This window comes from Muntiacus reevesi, chromosome 4 (genome assembly GCF_963930625.1).
Source record: "Muntiacus reevesi chromosome 4, mMunRee1.1, whole genome shotgun sequence".
Lineage (NCBI taxonomy): Eukaryota > Metazoa > Chordata > Mammalia > Artiodactyla > Cervidae > Muntiacus > Muntiacus reevesi.
In genome coordinates, this window is record NC_089252.1 from 115,264,610 (window position 1) to 115,284,365 (window position 19,756).

Here is a 19,756-nt window from a genome sequence, read left to right on the forward strand (position 1 = left end):
CACGACCGGGCAACCCTTTTTCACACTATCGTTGTTCTAATAAAGTCAGGCTTCCCCTCCTTGCCGCCTTCTCCTGCTGTTAAGTCTGGATCTACACTGACATATGATGTGATGGGGCTTCACGTTCTCAACATCAGGCGTCAGACACTGGCGTGAAATTATTCTCCGGGGGGTGGGGACTCTGATTTCTCATCTTTAACAGGTGGCATTTCACACAGGCAACACCAGACCTGCCAGAGGGACAGATCGGCCATGAAAAATGGATCGCTCCCACCCCGCTCCATCTTTCGTACAATCAAGCTATTGATCTGTGGGCACCATCTCCTCGGAAAAAGGTTACAGTGGGCGTCTGAGACGTGATCCAGCAAGAAAATGCCTTCCCCACGGGAGCCCCAAGGAGTGACAAGTACCCAGCATCCACGCCCTGCTCCCCGCTCTGGAGTTCAGGGCGTTTCAGCCCCTTCTCCTCTGAGGCCCAAGGATGGCAGAGTCAGAGGGGCCCCGCCCGACCCCTCACTGGGAGGAGACCGAGGCGCAGGCAGGCCGGGGGACCGGCGGGGGGCTCAGCGAGTGCAGGGCAGGGCCTCTGCGGGACGGAGTCTCCTGCTTCCTGGTCCGGTCCCTTGAACCCCTGCTTTCACCCTTTTGCCATCAAGCATTTCTTTTATGGGGTCCCCGGTGGCTCAGCGGTAAAGAATCCGCCTGGCAATGCAGCAGACGCGGGTTCAATTCCCGGGTCTGGGAGATCCCCTGGAAGAGAAGATGGCAACTCACTCCAGTGTTCTTTGGCTGGAAAATCCCATGAACAGAGGGGTCGGGGTGGCCTTCATGAGTCCACGGGGTCGTGAAGAGTCAGATGCAACTGAGCATCTCTTCCACGGAGCAGACTCAGGGCTCCCGGCTTCGAGTGAAGTAGAGAAAGGCAAAACGCAGGGAGACTGAGGCCAGAGAGACCTGGGACAGCGAAGCAAGCGAGAAATTCCCATAAGGCTGAGTCAGAAGGACGGAGTGACCACAGAGTGAACGACTGGCTTTCCTTCGCTCCCATCCAGCTCTCTTTAATCCAGGTCCACTACATCAGTATTGATGAAGCACCTAGTGTTTTCCAGGCCCTCAGCCCGACTCTCCGCATACATCAATAAACATAACAAAGAGCACATTCCTCCTGGCCCTTATGTTCTAGCGGTGGGAGAAGAGCGATAAAAAGCCCAAGTTTGCTATCCATCATATGTTAGATGATCATGAAGTTCACAGGAAAAGATCAGGAGTTAGGAGTTTGGAGGAAAGATGAGGAGTTTGCAACTTTAAACAGAGAGACCAGGACCGGTCTCAATGAGAGGACGTCAGAGTGAAGACTTGAAAAAGGTGAGAGGAGTCAGGACTCACCCGGCGTGTCCAAGGACGTCTGAGCGGTGGGAAGGGAGTGAGGCCGAGAAGGAGGGACAGGAGATGAGGGCAGAGGGGTCCTGGGGAGAGTGTAGATGACAACCCAGTCCCGAGCAGAAGGCCAAGCCCACTCCAGCTAGTGTGCTGAAAGCAGCAGCCGTGCTGAGCATGAAATCAGGGAGGCCAGGGAGGGGGGACCTGCGATAATGATGCAGGCCAGAGAGGATGGCGGCTTGGACCAGGCTGCAGCGGAGGAAGTGATCAAAAAAAGAAAAAGAAAAAGATCAGCTTCTGAATTTGAAGGTAGAGCTGGCGGAATTTACAGACGGTTCGGATGTGGGGTGTGAGATAAAGAATAATCAAGGGCAACGCGAAGGCTTTGAGTCAGAGCAACCAGCAGGGTGAGGCTGCCAGCAGCTGAACCCGGGAAGGCAGCCGGCATCGCGGGAGGAAGCCAGAGCTTCGATGTGTGCCTGTTGCGTCCGAGTTCCCCATCACAGCCCTGGAAGGAGCTGTCGGCGGACTCTTGGATGGACCAGCCTGGGTTCCTGGGAGTGGATGGCTGGAGGCAGCCATCACAGAGACGGGATTAGGGCGCGAGCCGGGTGAAATCACCAAGTGACCGCGTGGGGGGCAGAGACGAGAGCAGAGCCCGGGATGGAGCCCCACCAGCCCCATGGTCATGAGAAGGAGCCGGTGAAGGAGACGGGACGCGGGAGGCGAGAAGAGGAAGGGGGCGGCTCCCAGCTCTCCTCCCTCCCAAGGAGGAACCACACAGGGCCCCTGCGCACAGGGCCGGGTGACCTGGGTCTCAGACCAGTGCTGCCCAGAGGAGGCCCAAGGGACAGATACACCAGGGTGCATGCTGAGGGACAGGGACAACTTTCATAATGAAGAAAAAATGAAGTTGGATATGGCCCAGCAACCCTACGCCTGCGCATCTATCTGGAGAAAACCTAATTCCAAAAGATACGTGCCCCACAATGTTCACTGCAGCAGTAGCTAAGACGTGGAAGTAACCTAAGAGGGGTGGATAAGGAAGCTGTGGTGCGTATACACAGTGGAATATGACTCGGCCGAGAAAAGGGATGAAATCATGCCATCCGCAGCAACACGGATGGGCCTAGAGACCAGCACACCGCGTGACGTGAGTCGGACAGGAAGACACAAATACTGTATGACATCCAGATCTAAGCTTCCCTCGGGGCTCGCCTGGGAAGGAATCCACCCGCAGTGCGGGACACCTGGATTCGATGGAGAAGGGAGAGGCTACCCACTCCGGTATTCGGGCCTGGAGAATTCCAAGGACGGTAGAGTCCATGGGGTCGCAGAGTCAGACACGACTGAGTGACTTTCACTTTCACACTTTCCTCTAAAGCAAAAAAAAAAAAAATTATACGAATGAACTTATTTACAAAACAGAAACAGACTCACAGATTTAGGAAAGACATTTATGATTATGGTGGGGCGGGAGGTGGGGGAGGAATAAATTAAAAATTTGGAATTAAGAGAGACACTGGGCTGGAGGAAGCACAAACTGGAATCAAGATTGCCATGAGAAATATCAATAACCTCAGACATGCAGATGACACCACTCTTATGGCAGAAAATGAAGAACTAAGGAGCCCCTTGATGAAAGTGAAAGAGGGGAGTGAAAAAGTTGGCTTAAAACTCAACATAAAAACCGAAGATCATGGCATCTGCTCCCATCACTTCATGGGAAATAGATGGGGAAACTAGAAACAATGGCTGACTTCATTTTTCTGGGCTCCAAAATCACTGCAGATGGTGACTGCAGTCATGAAATTAAAAGACGCTTACTCCTTAGAAGGAAGGTTATGAACAACCTAGAAACATACTAAAAAGCAGAGACATTACTTTGCCAACAAAGGTCCGTCTAGTCAAGGCTATGGTTTTTCCAGTGGTCATGTATGGATGTGAGAGTTGGACTGTGAAGAAAGCTGAGTGCAGAAGAATTGATGCTTTTGAACTGTGGTGTTGGAGAAGACTCTTGAGAGTCCCTTGGACTGCAAGGAGATCCACCCAGTCCATCCTAAAGGAGATCAGTCCTGGGTGTTCATTGGAAGGACTGATGCTGAAGTCAAAACTCCAGTACTTTGGCCACCTCATGCGAAGAGCTGACTCATTTGAAAAGACCCTGATGCTGGGAAAGATTGAGGGCAGGAGGAGAAGGGGACACCAGAGGATGAGATGGTTGGATGGCATCACCAACTCGATGGACATGGGTTTGGGTGGACTCCGGGAGTTGGTGATGGACAGGTAGGCCTGGCGTGCTGCGGTTCGTGGGGTCGCAAAGAGTCAGACACGACTGAGAGACTGAACTGAATGACTATATATAAGAAAGATAATCAACAAGGACCTGCTGTACAGCATAGGGAACTCTACTCGAGATTCTATAATAACCTATACGGGAAGATAGTCTGAAAAGAATATATATATACACACACATACATATATAAATACTCAAAACATGGGCAGTCGCTTCAATCACGTCTGATTCTTTGCGACCCATGAAGCCGGCCAGGCTCCTCTGTACATGGGATTCTCCAGGCAAGATAGTGGATTGGGTTGCCATGCCCTCCTCCATGGGGTTTTCCCAACTCAGGGATCAAACCACGTCTCCTATGTCTCAGGAAGATTCTTCACCCGCTGAGCCATTGGGGAAGCCCCTACATATATTCCATATATATATACACACACACATATATAAATATGGTTGGTCAAAGATGTTATGAAAAAACATGAACGAATTTTTTTGCCAACCCAATATATATATATATATATATATATATATATATAACAGAATCATTTTGCTATACACCTGAAACTAACACAAACTGTAAATCAACTCTGCTCCAATATAAAATAAAAATTAACAACAAAAAAAGAAATGAGGTTAGGTGTTCCAGGCAGAAGGCACAGAAAGTGCAAAGGCCCAGAGGCAGTTAGATGCAAGGCCTTTGGAAGCATGACCAAGAGTCCAGTTTGGCTGAGCTTTAGAATATGGCAGGGATGGATTAATAACAGGATAAATCAGAGCAGGGGCTTCCTCCTCTGGGTTCAGTGTAACTTTCTGACTCTCTAGAACCCGGCAGTCATGTAGGGATGTGAGAGGTGGACCATTCACAAGGCTGAGTGCCAAAGAATGAATACTTTCAAACTGTGGTGCTGGAGAAGACTCTTGAGAGTCCTGTGGGCTGCAAGGAGACCCACCCAGTCTATCCTAAAGGAGATCAACCCTGAATATTCACTGGAAGGATAGATGCCGAAGCTGAAGCTCCAACACTTGGGCCATCTGATGTGACAAGCCGACTCATCGGAAAAGACACTGAAGCTGGGAAAGACTGAGGGCAGGAGAAGGGAACGACAGAGTATAACATGGTTGGACGTTATCACTGACTCAGTGGACGTGAGTCTGAGCAAATTTCAGGAGATGGTGAAGGACAGGGAAGCCTGGTGTGCTGCAGTCCATGGGGTCCCAGAGTCGGACACGACTGAGCAAGTGGACAACCACAGCAAGAACCGAGCGTGGATGGACCTTCTCTCTCCCCGAAACACACAGCCTGGGGGGTACACCCTCGCCACCCTGAGGTACCAACGCCCAAGACCTCCTGGCAATGCGCTACCCCTGAGGATGACCCTGTGAGCTGAGATGCCAAGAGTTAACTGAGGGCGGGGGTGGGGAGCCACAGTGACAGGAGGAAGAGATTTTTTACAGCCTCTGGAGACAGAAATCATCTGCAGCCAGCCAGCCCCCTGGTACCAGTTTGTATTTTCTCTATTTTAATTAAATATCTGCCACTCACACATTCATGCTGCTGGTAGCCATTCCCTTCTCCAGGGGATCTTATCAACCCAGGGATCCAACCCAGATCTCCCACATTGCCGGCAGATTCTTTACCAGCTGAGCCACAAGGGAAGTCCAAGAATACTGGAGAGGGTAGCCTATCGCTTCTCCAGGGAATCTTCCTGACCCAGGAATCGAACCGGGGTCTCCTGCATTGCAGGCGGATTCTTTACCAGCTGAGCTATCAGGGAAGCCCCCCGTGTCAGCTATGCAGAGGTTAAATGAGAAGAGGTACTTGGAGGAGCACTGGACTGGGAGTCGGAGCTCTGATCTCTGTGGCTGCCTCTGCTGTGAGTTGAAGGGACACCTTGGGCAAGGCCCCTTCTTTCCCTGAGCCTCAGTTTCCACATCTGCAGGGTGAAGGGACCGCACCCAACAGTCAGTTAGTGCCTTCTCCTCTGGCCGGCAACAGTCTTTTAAACTTGTGGCTTTTCTGATGACGTTCCCTGACATCCCCAACTTGGGCCCCTGCGTCTGTTGCAACTGCAGTTCACTCTTCTCCCCTGGAACTCTCTCTTTTTTTTTTTTTTTGAACTCTCATAACCATATGTTCCAAGAGTAATTATCTTCCAATTTCACCTTCCAATTGCATCTTAATTTACATTTCATTCCTGGATGCCTGCTGGAATGTCCAAGTCAAGCCTGATGATTTCTAATGAGGCTGCGGTTAGGTGAGTCCAGCGACCCATGACGGGTGTGGGACCCACGACCCACGTGGGAAAGGCATGGCTGGGACAGACCTGACTCCAACCTCAGCTCTGCACACATCAGCTGTGTGATCTCAGGCACGTCACTGTGCCTCTCTGAACCTCAGTTTCTTTCTAGATAAAATGGAAGAAATACCCTGCTTTTTTCATCATGCTGTTGTTCAAGGCAACGATGTTTGTTCAAGGCAAAAAACCCACGTAAGGTACCTAACAAAGTCAACTGGCAGACATTTCCTGACCACCTACCATGTGTTATACACCGGATAAATAAAGCAGGCTCTCAAGCTGGACAGTCTGTCTCACCCCTGTCTCAGCTCCTTATTAGGTCAGCAACCACAAAATCCCTGCAGCTCAATTTTCCCATCGATAAAATGAGGATGGCAACAGCACTCAGGATGAGGTTACTGTGAAAACTGATACAAGTATAAAAGACTAAAGAGCAACATCTAGTTCAATATTAACTAGTAATCTGTTGGTTACGTATAATGTGATGGGGGCTTCCCAGGTGGCCCCGTGGTAAAGAATCCGTCTGCAGTGCAGGATAGTTGGGTTCGATTGCTGGGTCAGGAAGATCCCTGGAGGAGGAAATGGCAACCCACCTGGGTATTCTTGCCTGGGAAATGCCATGGACAGAGGAACCTGGTCGGCTACAGTCCATGGGGTCACAGAGAGTCAGTCGGATACGACCCAGGAACTAAATAACAACAACATAAGGTGACAGACACCGTGCTAGGCCGCGGACAAGCTCTGTTTAATTATGAGACCTTCACAACAAGATCTTATCCCCATTTTCAAGATGAAGAAACAGACATTGAGAGGTTAACCAACCTGCTCAAGGTCAAATAACTAGGCATAGAGTGGTTATGGGGTTCAGTCCCACGGAGAATGAACCACTCGGCTGCATGATCAAGACATTCAGAGCCAAGCACATACATGTCATCAGGTGAGGTCTATGACTGCCATCACACAGAAAAAGTAGCCAGATTTACGCTAGACGCAAATGACAGGACGCTGGAACCCAAGAGCAGCGAGTGCTGAGATTTCCTGGGACCAAGCCTGCGGCTCGCTAAGCGCTTTCTGGCTCACTCCAAACCCTGGAGTCTCCGAGAATAGAGGGCTTGCCCAGGTCTCGTGCAGGGAAACGTGGGAAAACGGCACGGGGCTCTCACCATTGTTTTCCAGCGAGTTTTATTAGGCGTGTAGGAAAGACTCAGCCTGCCTCTGTCCGCGCTAGATCTAGCAGCAGGCCACCTCCTTCCTAGGAGGAGGGGGCTGACTGGGCACGGGACCCTGCCCCGTCTTCTCTCCAGTCCGCCAAGGTGGAAGCCCGCCCCCACCCCAGCGCCTGCCCCGCCACCGACACTCACGCAGGGTCCAGGTGTGTCCACGCGGCCACAGCCGGGCCTGGGCACGGGGAGGCGGCCACCGCCTTCCTGAGCCCCCGAGGGTCCCCTTTGTCAGATCAATGAGCCAGACGTCTCCCACCCGCACCTCACTCCTCAAAGATTTTATTCATTAAAAACACTCGAGAAAGGAAAGGCCCACAACGCACAGACGCGCACACACACACACACACATTTTTACACCCACCCAGGGCAGCAGGATATGGTTCTAAGACAGCCAAAATGGTGGCTTCCTGTTTCTTTAGGGATGTGTGTTTTGGAGTTCGGATTCGGACAAGGGTGTTGGTCGGGGAGGGAGCTGCCTTCTGCTAAATTCTATGAGAAAAAAAAAATATGAAAAGAGCGATAATCGCTCCTTGGCAGGCAAGTGAAGTTAGCTGGGACGGCTGCCTCCTCGCAAACTCGCCTCTTGGAGGCAACTTTCTGCCCTCCCCGCGGAGGAGTCAGGACCCCGGGGAACGGGGGTCCAGGCACCGCCCATCTCTGGGTCTCAGTAAGTCTGTTAAACGGCTCTCCTCGGAGGGGATCGCTCTGTACCGTCGAACGCATTGGGGATTTCACGGACGCCCCGGGCGGGCAGAGGCAGATTCTCAGGGCAGAGACGCGAGGGCTGGGAGGGAACGCCGTCCCGGGGCGTTCGGTCCCGCCGGCGAGGCACAAAGCGGGGGCCCCGGGCCAGGGCCCCGCCGGGGATGGGGGCGCACCGCTGCGGGGGGCGGGGGCGGGGTGTGATCACTTAGGGCTTTTAATTCCAAAGGAGAGCGAGCTCCCAGTCTGGGGGGGGGGGGGGTGTCCAGGAGAGGGAGAGGCGCGAGAAGCCGCCAAGGGCGCGCCGCGCACGAGAGGGGCCAGGCATAGACCCCGGCGTGGGGAAAAGCGCAGACGGACCCGGGGGGCCGAGAGGGCCTCTGGGGGGCCAGCGAGAGCCTGAAGGGGACCCCAAGGAGCAGGAGGGAGGAGTCAGGGGCGCTACCAAGTCGCTTTTGCGAAGGGAGCGTCTTTCCCCGTCGCGAGGGGACCCCCAAGCCGCGGGCCGCGGTGGGAGCCGGAGGCGGCCTATCGGGGGTCGGGTGCGGCCTCGCCGACACCGAGGGGGCGCCCCCGAGGTGGGGCGTCCCGGACGGGACTGAGAGCCCCCGACGCTCTCAGCCTCCTCAGGACCCGCCCGTCCCTCAGCCCAGGCGGAAGGTCGGGGGGTTTCTGGGCAGCTCGCTCCGGAGAGCCTCGCGGGCTCCAACTTGGAGCGCCGGACGGGGCCCCCTGGCGCGCGTGCCCCGCGGAGCCTCCTACCTGCTCTGTTCATCTTCCAGCGCGCGGAGCCCGGGCCGCCCGTCGGTGCCTCCGTCCGTCCGAGCGCGAGTCCGCGCGCCGCCTCACTCCATGGCCGCCCCGCGGGGCCCGCACCCCCCGGCGCCTGCCCCGCCCCCGGCGCGCGCCGGACTCCGCGCGGCGCGCAGGGCCAGTGGGGGCGCGGGGCGCGGGGCGCGGGCCTCCGGGGCTGGGCGGGGCCGGGAGCGGGGCGGGCGCGCGGTCGGGGCGCGGGGGGCGCGGCGCGCGCACTCAGGCCGCGGCGCGGCGCGCGGGGCCGGGGGGCGCGAGCCTCGGGGGCGGGGCCGGGGGCGCGGGCGCGCGGGCGCGCGGGCGGGGGGCGGGGGGCGGGGGCCGGGCCGGCGCGCGGCGTCGTGTCCGCTGCGGGCGCCCGGCTCCGCGCGCGCTGCGCTCTGGCCGCCGGGCCTCTGCCGGTGCCGCCGCTGCGGCCGCTGCGCCTCCGCCCACTGCGAGACGTTTCCTCCCGCTCTCCGAGAGGAAGGCTTTTTAAATTTCTCCTTTCTGCTCCGTCAGGGATCCAGGGAGCCGAGGGGCGAGGCGTCCCCGCGCACATTTAAAGGGGCCGTGGCGTGGGGCCCCGGGGAGCTGCGCGAGGTTCCAGGGAGTAGGACGGGGGGCGTGGTGAAGCGGCGAGTTGGGCTTCTAGGGGGTCCCTTCGCCCAGCGGACCGTCTGTCACTTGATTTTCAACCTCAGGTATTCATTCATTCAGTCCCGGGCCCAGCCCTGTGCAGTGCCGGGCGCAGAACAAGACAACCCCAAATTCTTCCCCTCGTGGCGCTTAGATGGGAGGTCTGTGGCAACACAAGACAGATAAGCAATAAACATTTCAGAGAGTTACGAGTGCCTTGAGGGAGATAAACCGGGGACGTGGGGGCAGAACAGGAGCGCGCGAAGTGAGCCGATCAGCGCTGTAATTTTAAAAGTGCGAATGCTTAGGGCCCTCCCCAGACTTACTGACTCAGAAATCCCCTGGTGAGAAATCCTTCTGATGCCAGCTAGCTTGACAACCTCTGGAGGACAGAACAGGTGATCAAGGAAGGCCTCCCCGAGGCAGTGACATGGAAGAGGAGACCCTGTAAGCCCGACCTATGTCTGCTCGGCGCAAACCGGTCAGCACCTCGCTGGGACCCGGGCCTGGCGCTGGCAGACGTGGATGGCGCAAGCCTTTACCCTTGAGGCCCTGTCGGATTGGCCACGCAAACATAGGCAATTCTGTTTCCCTGGACGAGCGCTGGTATGAGGACAGGTGTGCGCAGGAACTTGGAGGAACTTAGAGGTGACCCCTGAATGAAGTGGGTACCAAAAAAAAAAAAAAAACAAAAAAAACCTTTCAGATGGAGGGAGTAGCTTGTGCACAGACTTAGAGGTGTGAGAAGGTACCACCTGATGGAAGAGCCAGGAGGGGTTCAGCGAGGCAGGGTGAAGGGGAGGCAGCATCTGTTAAGAGGCACAGACAGTGGGGTGTTTTGAATGTCATACCAAGGCTTCCTTCTATCAGCTGTTGAAAGCTGTCTCGTATATAACTGGCAGTCAACCCTTCCGGAGCACCTACTGTGTGCCCGGCAAAGTGTTAAAGTCTGTATCTGCACATTGACTCATTTAAGTCGCCCCACAACCTTATGAAGCTGGTAGCAAAACTCTTCCCATGTTACATTTGAGGAAAACGAGTGAGCTAAGAGTTAAAATGAGCTTGTCTGACGGTTCTTGCCCTGGTTGCTCCATGTCTGCCTCTCCGGGGCCCGGCTCAAGCTGCAGCTTGGTCATGGAGCAGTTTGGTTGTGAGCCTTCCGTGTGCGAGTGCAGGCCAGCGGCAACCCCGGCGCTCTGTGGAAGGAGCTCGGGCGTGGGGCAGCTTGGCAATTTAGCCGGCTTTCCTGGTGGCTCAGAAGGTAAAGAATCCACCTGCAATGCAGGAAACCTGAGTTCAATCCCTGGGTGGGGAAGATCCCCTGGAGAAGGGAATAGCTACCCACTCCAGTATTCTGTCCTGGAGAATCCCACGGGAGCGGAGCCTGGTGGGCTCCAGTCCATAAGGTCACAGGAGTTGGACACAGCTTAGCAACTAAACCACCAACCACCGGGCAGTTTAGCCCGTGTATCCACTGTGTCCCTTGTGTGGGGAGTAAAGGCCCAGAAATGACCCCTTCCCGGGGTGATGGCTCCAGAGCACGGCCTGTGTCTGCTCTGCTGACCCCTGCAACCCTGGCGTCTAGTATAGAACCCAGCACTTGGTAGGTCTTCACAAGATATGTGTTGTCCACAAAAATAAAGGCCTGGGACAGAGGTTCAGACAGTTGTGTGGGATTTTCTGGGACTGAAAATGGCAGAGGCTAGAATGTTTGTGACTTTGACCAGCTGTGCTGGGAGCTTGCTTGTGAGGAGGCAGAATTCCAATGGACATGAAGCTTTTTGCAGCCGTGGCTGTCCTCCCTGGACCTAGATGCCTGTGACCCCGCCTTTGGTCCAGGTGGACCCAAAGAGCCAGGTACTTAGGTTGCACAGATGAAACACCTCACTGCTCTGAGCAACGTCCATGGAGCCCCGCGGCAGCACTCAGGTGCTTCTTAACAATGCAGAGTTTCAGACCCCAGCCCAGCCCCACTGAACCACAGCCTGCGTTTTAACAAGCTCTCCAGGACATCTGTTCATCCCTCTGGAGAAACCCTGCCCTGGATAACTCAATCCATCACCTTTTGACCAGATGTGCTGCCGAAGTCCAGAGACGTAGAGAAGGCTTGCCCAGGTTCTCATCGCAGGGACAGCTTAATTCTCTGACCTTATTAATACATTGTCAGAAGGTGGGCAGGTTCCTAGAAATCTGGGGGCCAGCACCCAGCAGAACCCCAGGTGCATATTGTTGCATAGTCGCTCGGTCGTGTCTGCTCTTTGCGACCCCGTGGACTGTAGCTCGCCAGGCTCCCCTGCCTGCCCATGGGATGCTCCAGGCAAGAATACCGGAGCTGTATACCAACAATGGTGGCCATTTTCTCCTCCAGGGGACCTTCCTGACCCAGGGATCAAGCCCCTACTGCTGACCCACCAGGGAAGACCCCTGGTGCCTATTAGGTGCTCACTCAAATATACATAACCTGTATGAAGGTGTGATTTGAATTGTTTCATGAGCCAGTTGATGCCTAACACACAGAAGGTGTTCAGTGCACACATAGTGAAGACAGGAATCAATACATGTTTCTCCCAATCACGATAAAATATCTTATATAGTGTTTTCACACTCACCAAGCACGGTCATACACCTAGCCAGGTCTGTAGGGTTGGTTTTTCCATCTTTTAACCCCACAGTACAGAATCAGATGATGCACACTTTCGGGCAAGGGTTCCAGGGTGTACCTCCCTGTTTCTCCAGATTCAGAAATGAATTTGACCCTTTCAAAGGACTTATTCGTCTCTGAACTGCCACAGAGTCCTTAAGCCTCTGGCCTTTTGTGGGGAAGTTCTTTTGCCTCTGAAATGGGAAAGTGATGGCAGACTTTGTGTTACTTAAGACAGGCTGTTCGTAAAGTTTATGGATCCCTGTGTGGAAGCGGTGGAGGTGATGGAGGTGGTGAGGTGTGATGGAGGTGAAGGAGGTGGGGAGGGGAGGTGACGAGGGGCTGGGAGTAGCTGTGAAAGTCAGTGAGGGTGGAAGGTGTGATGTTGTGGTGTTGCGGGAGGAGGTGATGGACGCGGTGGTCCGGAGGGAGGGAGGTGTCCATGTGAATATGGGTGCAGAGGAGGGAGTGGACCAATCACTGTGATATTTGATGCAAGAGGAAAATACGTTTTAAAAGCTGAGATCGTCTCTGAGAACTAGCAGTAAAACCCAAAGAAGCATGGACCCCCCAGGCAGGAGCAGAAGGCCCAGCTAACTCAGTCAACGGCCAACTTACCCTTCGCTCTAGGGCCTGCGGAAGGGAGAAGGGAGGGCAGGAAGAGACCTTGGTGTTTGGCTGAGACCTTGTCACGACTGTTGGATTTGGGATTTGAGACTCAGCAAAGTCTACTTTAAAAAGATCATAGCACCGCGGGCAGTTGGGGGGAAAAAAACCCAACCACCCAGGTCTGAACTTGTCTAGCTGAAACCGCACGGTGGTGTGGAGTGATGGGCTGTGAAGTTGAAATGCTTAGTGCTTTGTTTGCTTTTCCTAATACGAGAAAATGGATGGGAGAGACCAGAGGGCTCTGCAAACATCCGGAGCTAATACTGGTGGTTGGACTTGCTTAGTCCGCGTGGAACCGAGCCATGACCGCTCTCGGAGCTCAGGAATGGGGGTAAATGCCGTGTGGCGGTGATGACCACCCTCGCTCTGGTTTTGAGCCTTTCACGCATATATTCTTCTCAGGAACCCTGAAAAGGGCTTATTATCTGTCCATTTCACGCATGGGGAAACCGAGGCCCAGGCTGACGAACTGACCGGCCCTTCCGGTCCAGCCAGAACTCCCACCGGCTTCACCCTGAGAGTGTGTTCTTAACTGTCAGGCTGTACTGCTTTCTCTGTGACGGGCACAAAGGCTGCCTAGACTTCATGTTTTGGGAACCGTTCACCGTTTTACTTCCTCCTCTCAGCAGACGTGAGCCACTCACAGTAGGTGTTATGCTCGCTTGACAGGCTGGGAAACTGAGGCCCAGCAGGAAAAATATGGTGAGCCAGGGGATTCCAAGGCTGGGAGCCACACCCCCTGACCTCCAAGGCCCACGTCGGAACACCGTGGTGACTGCACACGACTTAGGTGGCCGTAGATCGAGACCGCGGAAGTCCAGCTCCTCGCTCCCGCCTGCCTGCAGCCTCGGCCAAGGGCAGAGCCAGCACCGAAGCTGGGTGTGCAGAAACAGGGAGCGCCCAGGCGGCGAGATCTCCAGGGCCCAGTGTCCCGGACCGGCGGTAGGGCGCGGTGGTCAGGAGCCACACCAGAGTGACCTGGGGGGGGGAGGGCAGGTCCCAGCCTCAGCGTCCCCTCTGATAGCTGGTATTTGCTGAGCGCTTAGCTGGTGCACGCAGTAAGTGGCACTAGCGGTAAGGAACCTGCCTGCCACTGCAGGAGACCCAGGAGATGGGGGTTCGATCCCTGGGTGCGGAAGATCCCTTGGAGGAGGGCATGGCAACCACTCCAGGATTCTGGCCTGGAGAATCCCGTGGACAGAGGAGCCTGGGGGCTACAGTCCATGGGGTCGCACAGACTCAGACACGACTGAAGGGACTTTGCACGCACCTGAGTCTCTTTACTTATCTGTGTCTCAGTAGCTCATTTACTTTTCTCAACAAGCCTATGAAGCAGGCAATGTCATGACCCCCGGGTTACGCAGAAGGCTCCCAAGGCACAGAGAGGCTGAGGCGTTCGCCCGAGGATGCGCAGCGAGTGATCGTGGGGATTGCGCCCTGGCGCGGGGGCCGGCTTTCTTACCCACTTCTGCTGCCCTGTCAAGGACATGATAATGGTGTCTGGTCGTAAAAGGAGATAAATAATCTAAAGGGTTCAGGAGCGAGGAAGGGGAGACGGGAGGTGCTCCAGAAATGATCATTAATCATTTAGAACGCGTACGACAGAGTTGGTGTCCAAATGCTTCCAAGCAAAGTACCCGGGGAACGGGGGGCAGGCACGCCCCACAATCAGCGCCAAAGAGGGATGGGAGAGAGCGTTTATTGAGCAGCCTCTGTATACCGGGACGGGTGAGAGGGAGCAACGCGGGGCCCCCCAGGAGCATGGGGGGGGTGCCGGGGCCCTGCTTCCTGCTCCAGCCCAGGGTTTTGTTTCTGGCCGACATGGGAAGTCTGGCATAAAGCTGGGGCGTGGGCCAGCCACCTTCACAGCCCTCTCTATGGCAGACACCCCTGGCTTCCCGGGTTCCACGTGGGCAGGCACGCCTGGTGCATGGTATTCAAAAGGAAGTGACGCTGGGCCTGCCACCTCTTCGGCCTCTTGGGCTGCCCACCCCACAACCTGGCGGCCTCGACAGTAACTGAGTTGCCTTCTTGGCTCCAGGGGCGGCCAGGTCTGAGCCAGACACCTGCCGGGGGGGGGGACTCGACTTGGCAAGGCCGCCCCTCCCTCCCTGTGCCCCAGAGATCAGCCCGCAACCCCACCCCACTACACCCACCAGGGCTAGGCGTGAACCAGGGAGGAGGGGGCGTCCTGAAGGCCCCTAGTTCACCAGTCACTGACCCTGTGGCCTTGGGGTGGGGGTCGACACCTGGACTCCGTGCACCTCGATTTTGTTCTCTGTAAAATGGGAACAGTGAGACCTTTCTCTCGGGTCATGGTGAGGGCTGAAGGATGTGAGTTCCTCTCTCTCTTCCCTTTCCTGTCCTTGAAGAGCTTATGGTTTGCTCTGAGAAAAGGGCTTGGGTCAGCTCACCGTGACACGGTAGAGCTGGGGGTGAAGGCAGAGGAGTGAGTTGGGCCGTGGGGCTAGGGAAGGGCTGGTGACAAGGGGCTGGGCTTTTAAGGTCAAGTGGCATCTATGGCGGAGGGGTAAGGTTGCCATTCCAGGTGGGGATACAGCCTGTGGGGATGCAAGAGGGCGGGCCTGGGGCAAGATCACCAGTGGCCGGCCAGAGAGCCTGGACTGTACCTTGAAGGTGATGGGAAGCCTTAGAGTATTTACAGGGGAGGGAGGGGGTGACAGGGCCAGACCTGTGTGGTAGCCGGAGTGGGAGAGGAGCAAGAGGGACAAGCGTGGAGGCAGGATGACCCACGGAGGCTGGGAGCAGGGCCCCCAAGAGAGATCAGGTCTAAGTTCATGCATGCCCCTGATTCAAGTTGCAGAGTTCAAATGCATGCAAGGAAGGCTTCCAGGAGGAGGCAGGCTTTGCTCTGCACCCTGAAAAAAAAACATCACACAAGCAGACAGGAGCAGGAGAGAGCGGCCGCGCGGGGTGGGAGTTGGGACTGGGGGCTGCCGGGAGCCCAGTGGGGCTGATGCGTCCGGGAGGCACGTAGCCGAGGGGGACAGGCAGGGGCCTCGAAGGCCTTTGTCCAGCAGGCCTCTGACGCCCCGAGGAAGGGCTGAGCGTGGGGGGGAGTGGAGTCAGGGGCCGGGCAGGGCCACTCAGAGTTTTTATCACCACTGGGTGGGATCCAAGGTCTGTGGAGGAAATGACCGCCCTCTTCCGGCCAGCCATTTTTTTTTTTTCCTTTCTGCTGCCCTGTTGGCTTTTTCCCGAGGCCGCATTTCCACGACGCCCCTCCTGGCCGGCCGGGCGTGGGCATGGCTCCACCACACACCCAGCGGCCGGGGTGGCCCGGCCCTAGGCTTCCTGCCCCTCTCTGGGCAGGCTGATTGGAGGAAAACAGCCCTCGAGCCTTCTTCAAAACAGGAAACTGCTCTCCCTGCTTCCTGAAGGACAGGAACTGTTCCCATGGCAACAGTGGGACAAAGAGGCCAGGTTAACCCTTCTGAGGTCCGGCCTGGCGGAGGCCCCTTCTTCCCAGCCCCTTATGGGGGTGGCGCTGCGCAGGTCACACCCTCCAAGTCTCACCACCACTCGGGGCGGGGGTGGGGGGGAAGGGCCCGGGCTTCATACCCATTGGGTGGATGGCAACGTGGAGGCCATTAACTCCGAGGGCGAGTCAGTGCAGCGGGGCACAGGGCGGGGTCAGAGGCCGGCGGCTCCGCTGAAGCCTGGCTCTGGGCCGGCTGGGTTCCTGGGGGTGCGGGGAGGGGGCTGGTGGCTGAGCCTTCGGGCCTCGGCTTCTCTACCCGTGAAACGGGTGACAGCGCCAGGCTGCGCCTCTGGCTGTTCCAGGCCTCGGATGTGGCTGCGACAGCACTAACCTCCTGCCTCGCAGGCTGAGTGTGTAGAGGGGGGTGGGGGCGGTCAAGGCCCACACGTCCATGCAGACCTGAGACTCACGGGGGTGACCGGTGCTGTGGGGGTGGCGGCGTGGCAGCTGTGCCATCTGGGGGCACTGGGGCCCGGGGGAGGGCGAGGGGGCAGCCAGGAGCCAGGTCTGTCCTCAGAGCTGGGCGGTGAGGCAGGCAGGGCACGTCCGCCTGTTTGAGGGTCTGCCTCTGGCTGGAGGGGCCACCCCGGGTAACAGCATTTCCTGGGGGCCCTTGCCCTGGGACCCCGGAGAGCCCTGAGTCCTGGGGAGAGGCCGTCTGCACTGGCGCTGGGGGGCAGCCTTCTCCGCGTGGCCCGCCAGGACACACCCGCCCTCCCTGCCTCGCATGCCCGAGGCCTGCTTCGAGGAGGACGCGGTGTGGCCTTCGCTGTGACCTCCGGCCCCCAGGCCCCTCCCCACCCCGGCCCCCAGCCCTGACTCCGGCCACACTGGCCACATGGCCTTCCTCTGCCTCCCAGACCCTGCCTGGCCCCCTCCAGCCCCTGGGGCTTCTCCTGCTCTCAAAAGTGCCTCCCCAGCCACATGGCCTTCCTCTGCCTCCCAGACCCTCCCTGGCCCCCTCCAGCCCCTGGGGCTTCTCCTGCTCTCAAAAGTGCCTCCCCAGGAGGAGGGCACGGAAGCCTGCTCCAGCATCCACGCCTGGAGAACCCCATGGACAGAGGAGCCCGGTGGGCTGCAGTCCCTGGGGTCGCAAAGAGTCGGACACGACTGAGCGACTCACACGACCACCACCACCTCCAACGCACCTTCCCACATGGAGTGTGTCTCGGTGCTCCTCTCCCCGCGGACCCCTCCCTGTCCTCCCCGCGGGGTCCACGGTCTGTTCTGGGGAACGTGCTGCGGGACGCAGGGAGCTCGACCCCCGTGACAGCCTCGAGGGGCGGGCGGGAGAGGGGCTCAAGACGGCGGGCGCACATGTGCGCCTGTGGCTGACCCACACTGACCACGGCGGAGACCCAGACGACACTGGAAAGCAGTCGTCCTCCAGTTACAGATAAATAAATGTATACATACATATATGTATAGATATATATTTTTAAAGAAATGTGAACGATTTCAGAGTAAGTCAGGATTGGTCCAAGAAAGAATGACTAGGCTAACGATAAAAAGAAAATAAAATGCCGTCCTAAATCCTCAGCACGGGGCTGGGCGGACCCCCACCCCACCCCCGCCACCCGGCAGCTCTCCCGTGTCCCCTCTTCACAGGCGCGTCCCTCGCTGACCCCGCGCCAGGGTCCCGTCTCCGCGCTCGCTCCCCACGCCTGCGACGGTCTCAGCACCTCGCCTGTCTCCCTGCGTGGCGTCCACCTGCCCCCCTGGAGCGTCCTGGGACGTCCCCCCAGGGGACAGGGCGCCTGCGGCGGAGCCCGGCAGGGCCCACGGCGTGCCGCTCCCAAGGGACAACAGCGACAGAGGCCCGCGCTCCCGGGCCCGCTCACCGCCACGGTCTGCAGACGCGTCTCTCACCCGGAAGGCAGCTCTGGCAGAGCCGGTGGGAGGCGAGGGGGCCTGGGGTTAAATGTCTGCCCTGTAGAGAAGCTGACTTGGTTCAGCAACTGAGTCAACAGGAACTGTGTTGGGGGCGACCCTGGGCTCAGACGGTCAAGAATCCACCCGCAACGCAGGAGACCTGGGTTCGATCCCCGAGTCAGGAAGATCCCCCGGAGAAGGGCACGGCGGCTCACTCCAGTCTTCTCGCCTGGAGAATCCCACGGACGGAGGAGGCTGGCGGGCTACAGTCCACGGGGTCACAAAGAGTTGGACACAACTGAGTGACTAGCGCTTTCATTTTCACAAGAACTGTGTCGGGGGCTAGTGCGCTGGGAGGGAGCTAGCAGTCTCTCTGCTTTTCAGGTGAGGAAACCGAGCCTCAGAGAAGCAAAGTCTTGAGTCTGAGCCTCCACACAGCTGGGAGGCGTGGAGTTGAGGGAAACCGGGCGGGCCTCTGCCGTTCCCGAAAGGGAAGGTGACTGACTTTCTGAAAAGCCTCCGAGGGTGGGTGCAGGCCACCGCTAGCGGCCACGTCACTGGGTTAACACAGGGGGACACAAACCTCCTGGCCTGAAGTGGTTCTGGGCTGTTCAAGGATGACTTCCAAAACCCCATTCCAGGCCCAGGGAGCGAAGGGTCCCGGGGGTTGAGGCGGAGGGTCTTCCTTTTGGGAAACACGGGGCTGCGGCTGTGGAGGCCCCGCTGTGAGTTGCAGACCAGGCTGGGAGGAGCACAGGGACCCTTTCCAGATGCAGAGCCTGAGGTTCCAACTGGGTCATCAGGCGAGAGCCGGTCCATTAATAACCCAGCAGTGTGCAAGAGCGTCAGAGGGGGCAGGGCTGTGTCCAAAGCCTGCCCCGGCGCGCTGGGCGGGCCCCCAGGAAGGCCTGCCAAGTGGCCGAGTCCGACCTCCAACCCCCGACAGCCGCCTGCTCCTGACTTGCCCCCCGCGACGGGGAGCTCACGTCCTCACAAGGCCGTCATCCCCTCGCGGGACATCGCTGCAGGACCGAGGTGGCGGTGTCACCTTCCCTGACGGATCACCGAGGCTGGTGATTGTAAAAGACGCATTCTGATGAGCCGCAGGGCCTGACTCGGGGTTTCTTTTTCCCCGTGGAGCTCCGCAGTGGAGCTGCGGAGTCTCTCTGCCGGCCAGTGGCAGAGGGCGGGGGAGACAGCGGCTCTGGAAAGGCCATATGAATTAGCTTAATGAGCACGTGTGCACCTGTGCGGAGGGACCCCGAGGCAATGTGACCCCCTGCCGTGGACATCATCAGTTTCTGGGGGGTGAGCCTCTCCCAGTGGAAATCCAGACACAGAGAAACAAAGCAGGTTCAGTCTGGGAACACCGCCTCCGGTGTTCAGTCTGTCCCGGCGCTGGGGTCTCCATCCTTCCAGCAGGGGCTGCGGTCAACACAGAGGGCGCCCTGCAGGAGATGCCTCCTAGCTGCCCTCCAGCTGGGGGGCTTCCAGCTGGAGCCTGACCCCCTCCAGTTGAGGGGAGCCCCTGGGCAGGCGGTGGGGGACAGCATATGAGGGAGGGGACCTTCCGCACGTGGTCTGGTGGATTCCCGTGATCTCGCCGTGTGAGCCGAGGACAGAGCTCAGACTTTGGGATGCGGGTTGTGGACCACGCTCTGGGGTCTGAGCCCCAAGGCCTGGCCCACCTCCCAGCTCTGGGCCCCCAGCAAGTCCTTGTCCCACTGGGTGTTCCTCCTCATTTATAAG

The 19,756-nt window shown here is 57.6% G+C and overlaps 1 protein-coding gene across 4 annotated transcripts in view; it reads right to left on the reverse strand.

Annotated features, from left to right (window-relative positions):
- Positions 1–8,784, reverse strand: part of FGD5 (FYVE, RhoGEF and PH domain containing 5) — a 124,070-nt gene extending 115,286 nt beyond the window's left edge. For all 4 annotated transcript variants that reach the window (XM_065933974.1, XM_065933975.1, XM_065933976.1 and 1 more), the window contains exon 1: positions 8,655–8,784. In XM_065933974.1, coding sequence (XP_065790046.1) covers positions 8,655–8,667 — 13 coding nt within the window. In that variant the 5' untranslated portion in view covers positions 8,668–8,784. The remainder of the gene's footprint in view (positions 1–8,654) is intronic.
- Positions 8,785–19,756: the final 10,972 nt, after the last annotated feature.